General features: G+C 35.7%; 1 protein-coding gene across 1 annotated transcript; it reads right to left on the bottom strand.

Annotated features, from left to right (window-relative positions):
- Positions 1-467: 467 nt before the first annotated feature.
- Positions 468-6491, bottom strand: LOC125867106 (sodium/pyruvate cotransporter BASS2, chloroplastic). The gene is made up of 12 exons (XM_049547532.1): positions 6260-6491; positions 6091-6175; positions 5884-6001; positions 5762-5803; positions 5509-5685; positions 4768-4895; positions 2984-3065; positions 2581-2632; positions 2347-2444; positions 2081-2239; positions 831-920; positions 468-714 (listed from the first exon to the last, which is right to left on the bottom strand). Exons 1-12 carry the CDS (start codon positions 6372-6374, stop codon positions 637-639), a joined length of 1224 nt encoding a protein of 407 aa, XP_049403489.1. The 5' UTR covers positions 6375-6491; the 3' UTR covers positions 468-636.
- Positions 6492-7946: the final 1455 nt, after the last annotated feature.

The raw sequence follows: 7946 nt of genomic DNA, 5'->3' as shown, positions 1-7946 counted from the left end.
TGGGGTTAAGATCCGAAGGCACTACCTGTATGGAGTTTGTTGCGAGATCTACACTTAATCATAGGATTCTTCGATACATTATGAGTCAAAGGGACCTTAATTCAAGGCAGTGTCTATGGATTGAGCTTCTGAAGGACTATGACCTCTCTATTCTCTATCATTAGTTATATATTTGTAATTAATTTGCATTTATGGGGTATTTGCTTAGTTCACCCCCCCCCNCCCCCCCCCCCCCCCAACCCCATTTTATGATGGATTATATGAGTTGATCAATATTTTATCCACTTTTAAATAATTGGATAACCAACCCAATTAAAATGAGGTAATCGAGCGAATAACCATAAATTTGACCCATTTTATCACCTTACTTGGAATAAACCTTACAAGCACTAAAACTGGCTTACAATGCCATGGGCAGTTTGCTCGATACCAATTTATCTAAAACATTTTGGAAGGCTCTTCTGTGCTAATGTTTCTAACAAATTAAATTGAATCTAAGGTCCAAAATTTAGGTTTCATTACAGAGGCAGCCAAGAAATGCATACAACTACCAACCATGCATTTGCATGACTCCGGATCTTTCAACTTCATCTCACAAACTAACGACATGTAAAGAAGCAGCAGCAGCAGCGGAGGTTACTCCTTAAAATCATCCTTGTCATCAACAGGAATTGGTTGATTCCTCCAGTACACAGCTAGAGCACTTCCACCAAGCTGTGAAACATGGTAATGATGAGAGAACATCGAAAAGAATTATGTTCGGAGAATAATAGACGAGAGTTGTTGCATATGAACATGTATATGAAAAAAGTAAGGGTACAGAATCTTACTGCCATGCAGACAACACTAACAGCAGACGGTACAGCAACAAGAGGGTTTGTGAAATGCTTTTGGGCAAGTAGAAATCCGAGTGCCGAACTCTGTGCACACAAAAAGACAAGAGTTACATAGTTTCCCCATAGTTTGCATTATCTAGACTTCATCAAAACACTTTCTGTTAAATGTAATAGTAAAACGATTGGATGACCTGGCAAAAAGATGATGCCCCCTTTTATTGCTGATATCACAAATTATTATGCATAACTATTAATTTAGGGAACAATATGCTCGCCAAAAATAACAACCCACAAAAGATGATAAGCATTCTAAATAAAGAGTTCATTCAAGTGTCCTTTTCCCATTCCCCACTTTGGGAAGGAATGTTGGTTCCTAAGAATTAACAACAGTAGAATCTTATATTGCTAACTATCACAAGTTAATGATACTTCAATAGGATCAGTGTTTTGTACGGCGAAAGGCGAAAAGGGGCGAAGCACATGCTTTTAATAAGTCAGGGACCAATTAATACTAAAAACTTAAAATATTTAATTGCATATATAAATAACAAAAATAACAATAGCAACAACATATTAGCAAATATTTCAATTCAAAAACTAAAAGTCCATAGTAGTTACTAAATTGAAAGAATAAGAAAATACAAATAAAGGGATGCAAAACAAAGGAATGAGAAACTGTGCACAGTCCACTGCCTACTGTTAAGAGCCGCAAAAAAGAAGAAGAAGAGAGTCATGGTTTGTGCTGAAGTCTGAACTTTGAAGAAGAGAAGTCCCTAATATTTCCTTTTAATTTAATTTGATGTCAGTTCTATAAGAAATAACAAAAGGTGTGATGCCTTTGTCGCCTTTTATCACTGCATCGCCACTCACCTTTCCTTGCCTTTGCGAGATTGCCTCGCCTTGCATCACCAGTAATAGGTGACAAGGCCTCGCCTCTCGCCAAAGGCAATAAGGCGAGCACATTTCACATCATTGAATAGGATAGAAAAAGCGAATTTTCCACCTCTGAAAATAGTGAAACATATACTAGGTAGCATTTTGCATGATTTATACTTTTTACTATCACTCTATCAGGCACCCATCACATAATTCTTCTTACTATGGTGATGTATGGAGCTCAACTAGGGGAAATGAAGATAGTACGGCTTAAGATGAAACCAAAGAGAATAAAAGACAAGACAGGTATTAGAATGGCTACAGAGATTAGTTCATTGGTATGCTGAGAAGTACAAAAAGATAACTACCTGCATTCCACATTCTATCGAAATAGTTCTGGATGTTGATTCACCAAATGAAAATTTTGAAATCTGGTAACCCAGAAAAAAGGCTGCAGCATGCAAGGTCGCCACAGGGAGAAGTAACTGTGCTCCCTGAGTTTTCAGCACATCTGCGACTTGCCCAATCTTCAGAAAAAAGATATACAAACTGAGTTAGCGTAGAATGTGAGAGAAAGAGAGAGACCACCATTATGCCTTCAACTAAAACTAGTCAGTAAATTTTTCAAGCTTACCGGACTAGCACAAAGAAGAGTAGTCAGAATAACTCCAATTAAAGGTGTGATGGTGACGATTTTTGACGTAAACTTAGGAAAGAACTCATTTGATAGGACTGCAAAACAAAGTGAACTTGAGTTTATATAGCATATCTTATTTAAAGCTCTATGAAAGCAAGATTGGCATAAATACAGATTTCCTATTGTATTTCTCTATCGAAGAAAATGTGAAATATTTAAATATCCAGTTACCTCCAATAACTGTTGGCACTAGCACAACCTGAAAGGTGCTGATAGCAAGACCCTGGAATGAAAACAGAAGACCATTGGCTCGAAGAAAGTCTTTATAAGCAAACCACAAAACTTAATGCTAATCACCGAAGTTAGAGGGCTATCAGCTTTCTTGGGAAGAATCCAACTTTTAAACAGCCATACTTTGGTGCTGTTAAGTGTTACACTCCAAAATAAGCTTGGTGGAGTTGGTAGGTTATTTATGGTGTGTGTGCAAGGCATAGTGTAGATATTCTCCAGTGTACAACATACATTTATAGGATAAATTCAGATGTGTGACTGATATAGCGTACATCAAGCACTTTACATGAATACATTTTGATAAATGAAACAAATATTGAACGCAACAGCACAGGTCACTTACGGCAGCATCAACTGGGACAAGCTGACCAGCTAGAAGCTTAGTTAGCAGGGGTGTCATCACAATAGCTCCAACTGTTGAACACCTGCAATGATGCCATAGAAACCCTTAGTCCCCAAATTCTCTAAGATTCTGGCCATTAGCTTATTAGTTCTCCACAGTTCTATGCAAATGCATATTTCTTGTAAAGGTGAACTTAATTTTGCACCGAATGATAGCATGCGTTTGGTTTCTCCTTAACAGGCATCACTTTCTAGAGGCTTCAAAAAGCTATTGCAGACCCAGGAAGCTAAAGTAGAGTGGTTGACAGTTCAAGTGCAGTCGTTCACTTTCCTATGATGAATTTTCTTTTACCACCTTTTACAATCACTGTCTTTCTAATAATATGGTTGCAGATCGCTATCCTGAAAAGAAAGAAAGATCTGGGAAAAACACTAAGTTTTATGATCGGCTAACAATCATCTGGTCAGGTGTTTGCCAGAGGCCACAAACATACCCTCTCCCCCATGAACATTTATGCCCACAAAGTGCAATGTAGAGATAGTTTCAACATGTATCTCTAAAGATGTCATGGGGCATGGAACTATTCAGATTCTAAAAGTGAATAAACACTTACCAGGAAAAGAAAGAACCTGGTAGGAGCATGGACCTTTCGCATGGTTTTTTATTTAATTATAATGGCACAAGCTGGATAATGTTTCTCGTAAGAGTTTGTTTGTATAGGCTTATTTTAAGAGCTTTTAAGTATTTTTGTAGAGTTCAGGTAAAATAAAAAAGTACAGTCAAGCTCTTGTTTTTAAGCCAAAAGGACAAAAATAAGCCAGAAATAATTAGTTAGAATTCCAAACTTGTGCCTTTTGGCTATAAGCTCATCCAAACAAGCTCTAAGCATTCAAGAAATTGTAACCTAAATCAATGGTTTCCTGTCATTGGGAAGGAGAAACAACTCAAAAACAACAATCAGATATTTGCAGATTGCATTGGCAAATGAATTTCTGATCAACTTTGTTTTACTATGTCCATTGTCTTTCTGGATAAAAAAGTTAAAGGTTAATATTAAGTTTAGACTAGCCTCCACACTTCTGCAAATCAGAAAGGTGGATCCTTTTCTCTTTTTTTTTTTTATAATTGTGGTGTCCGGGACTTGTACGCACCTTGACTAATTCCACGAAATACCTACCAGCAACAGGTACCAGTACCAGGTAAATGAGAAGAAATCACCTAGTGTTTTTGTGTCCGTTGTTTGAACCTGAGACCTCATGGCTCTCACCGACTTCATAGACTACTAGGTCACACCCTTGTGTGCAGGTGGATCAGATTTATATACAAAAATTAATCTAAGTGGAATTATAAATAATAGTCAAAATGTAGGTGCGCTACTTCCTTAAAGCTTTCAGTAACTGTATACACTATCCCAACTTAGTGACCTTTTAAAGCAAAGTAGTGCCACCTACACCTTTTCATCTGATACAAGACAAGGAAATGAACAAATATTATAGGACTAGTTCACATCAAATCAAACAAGAAACTGGGAAAATTCATCTGCAACACAGGATCTAATATCTAATTTGTTAGGGTTTAGCATCTGTTTTAGTAATGGGTAACCATGACTTTTACTAAACACATAAAATTGCACTCTTTAACTTTTCTGGATTATAAATTAGTCATACTTTACTTTTATCTTGGCAATGAATGTCATCACATCAATAACAAAGCATGGCTTGCAAGACCATAGCAAAGCTTATTGACAGTAAGAAGCTTTCCACAGAGTAGATTGAACTACTTACGTTGTCATTAGAACAGAGAGGGCTACATTCCCCTTTGAAATATATGTTGCCACATTAGAAGCTTGGCCTCCAGGACAGCATGACACCAAGATCAGACCAGTAGCGAGTGGGGCGGACAATTTTAGAGCCTACAGATCATACCAATTGGAGGAAGAGAACAATTATTATTAGCTAACCGGAGTGATATCAGAAAGTAGAATCAAGAGCATAGAGCTTGCTAAAGAACAACAGAAACAACCAGAGAGACGAATAGCATCAACATGCTTAAATAGTTAGGTCAAACTTGCATACAGCAACAACAACTACTACGCCTTAGTGCTAAACAAGTTGGGGTCAAACTTGCATACTGAATCAAAATATGTTTCTAGAGGATAAATAAGTTCTCTTTGGCTACAAAAGAGGGAGAAGAAATCATAAAGAGTGGAACCTAGTTAAATGCTAATAGAACTAACTATAACAGAAATATAACAAAAAACAATAAAGCAAACAATGATAGAAAAATATTTCTAACAGGCCACTCTACCTTTCTAATGCCTTTTTTTAAAAAAATTCTCACATAAGATAATTATGGGTGTAATCAAGCTGATCTTCATTCACTACCCTCATGTTGAAGATTTTCTAGGAGTCTGACTAAGTTAGAATGCAAGTGTTCACAAGATTCAACTCAAACTTACAATACAAATATGCTTTAAATGATGCATAGACAAAATGAATAACGCAATGAGGTAAGAGAAGAAATACCATTGCTATGGTGAAGCCTAAGAGTGGTTTAATGAAGTACTGAGCGAGAAATCCAACACCTACAGTCCATGGGTTCCTTAAACATCTTCGAAAGTCGTCAAATGTTAGTGTCAAACCCATTGAAAGCATTAGAAATCCCAAACCCAGAGTGAATAGATCTGTTTCCAACCAAGTGACCTGTACAATTCTCATGTTCCATCAGTTAGAAGTTATCGTAAACGGAAAAATTGCAAATAGCAACTATTGAATTTACCGCAGAAGGTTTATATATGCCAATGATTGTACCCAATATAACCTGGAAAAGAAATTTAAGTTTGAATGAGGTTATGTATAAACAAAAAAGTATGAAAAGAGGAAAATGATATTGAAATATACCCATAGAGGAAAAAGGGTGGTCAAAGTCTCAATTATTTTCTCGTATTGGGTCATTCCAGTGGAAGAGCTCTCTCCAGACACATTTGATGCTGCCTCGCAACATAATATTTTGGGATTGCTAAACATAGTAGTGGCAGCCATAATAAGAAATACAAACATATAATAAAAATAAAAGGGAGATAAGATAATTCCATCTCAAACACTAACCACGGGAATTGAACTAGGAAAGGCTTATTTTGATTTTGATTGATGAACAAATTATATCTTCCACTCTCATCTCCATTTCTCATACCTTAAATACAATAGAGTTAACTCACTTTTCTACTCAATAATCAAAATCACACGAGAAAAAGAGTCAAGAAAACGAGGTACATACCCATACTCAAATGGGTCGGACTCCTTCTAACACAAAACCCATAACTTGGTCGCTGAAGTGTGTCTGAACACTGCAATTTACATTGTTTTCCAATAAATCTGGACAGAGAAGCCATTGTTGATTAGAGAAGAGAGATCACTGAGTTGAGGGCAAGGTCCGTTCAACTTAGGTTAGTAACCATGGGGTTTTCGAGCTGGAAAACTGAGATCAGATGGGTCCAACATAGCAGATTTTCTATAACTCGTGGAAACCAATGAACCACACAAGATGATACGAGGATTATCCAAATCTCACACCCCAAGAATATCCCTCTACAATTTTTTTTTCTATTTTATTAATATTAAAATAAGAAAATATCTAAATTAGAAATTGCATCACCTAGAATAAGACAAACTAAAATCTATGAATGAATGAATGAATATTTTTCTAATGACTGCTACTTTTTTGTCCAATCTTCATTTCTGCAATGTTATGTTCCCTCTTTTCTAATCTATTAATTGCTTCATGAAGTAGATATGTCATTTGATTTGTTTTGTTCTCATCCTTGCTCATATTTATCAATGTTCAACACTTTCTATTTTTGTACAAGTAATTATGTGAAAGTATACAAAACATCTCTTTCATTGCTATTAAAGCCTCATTAGCAAGGAAGTCATCTAAACCATTCCTTTCTTGGAAAATCTGGTTCATGTGGAAAGTTTTTGCCAGTCCAACCTAAATGACATCCTTGCTACAATAATGATTAAAAAAAAACATCGCTGATTTAATTCAAAATTTGCAATATTCATCCTTGTGTTAATTTTTGTGAAGAAACTTAAACCACCACCTACACAAGAATCAGGTTCTTGTTGGATTACCATAAATAAATAGTAACAAACAGAACATAGATTTATCGTGAAAAATCTCCTTGTTCAAGGAAAGAAAAACCACAACCTACACCTCGTAGGTTTTCACGAAACTTCACCAACTTCAAAGAGACAATTTAGATTACAACTCTATAATTAAAGAGTCAACAATTCACTCAAATTATTCGACGGTTAACTATAATCGAATACTCTACCCTCCAAGAAGCTAAACTCATTTCTTGTTACAATTCTCCTCTAACAATTAACTATAATTGTTTCTCTACTCTCCAAGAAATCAACTCACTTCTTGTTACAATTCTCACAAATTCTCTTTCACACTTAGAACAATTATCCCTAAACAATAATTCTAAGATGAAACAATGTAAACTAAGTTTTAGAAAGAAAACATAACTCTAGTTTTTCTTTCTTTTGTTGTCTTGTTGTTTTCAGCGCTGCACAAGCTCTTGTTGCAAAATATTCTCGATTTATGATTGTGCAAAAAACTGTGATTCTCTTTGTCAACAATCCTTTTATAAGGGTGGATAAAACCCTAGTTGAATGGTACAAGGAAAGTAATTCTTTTTCCTCAAAAAGCTTTCCTTTCCTTATAAGGAGTTTTCTAAACTTTTTTTCCTTATTTAGGAGTTTTTGCCTTATAAGGAGCTTTTGCACTTTTTTCCTTATTTAGGAATCTTTGCCTTTTAAGGATTCATTTGGACTTCTTTTCCTTAATGGGAAAAGAGTTGGATATACCTCTCAACATTGTCATTTAGAGCTGATATACCCCTTGTTATGAAAGTGACTCATATATATCTCTAATGTTATACAAATGACTCATATTT

The sequence above is a fragment of the Solanum stenotomum genome, chromosome 6, assembly GCF_019186545.1.
Source record: "Solanum stenotomum isolate F172 chromosome 6, ASM1918654v1, whole genome shotgun sequence".
Classification (NCBI taxonomy): Eukaryota; Viridiplantae; Streptophyta; class Magnoliopsida; order Solanales; family Solanaceae; genus Solanum; species Solanum stenotomum.
Note: the sequence above shows the minus strand (reverse complement) of the source record. Positions and strands in the feature narration are given on the sequence as shown.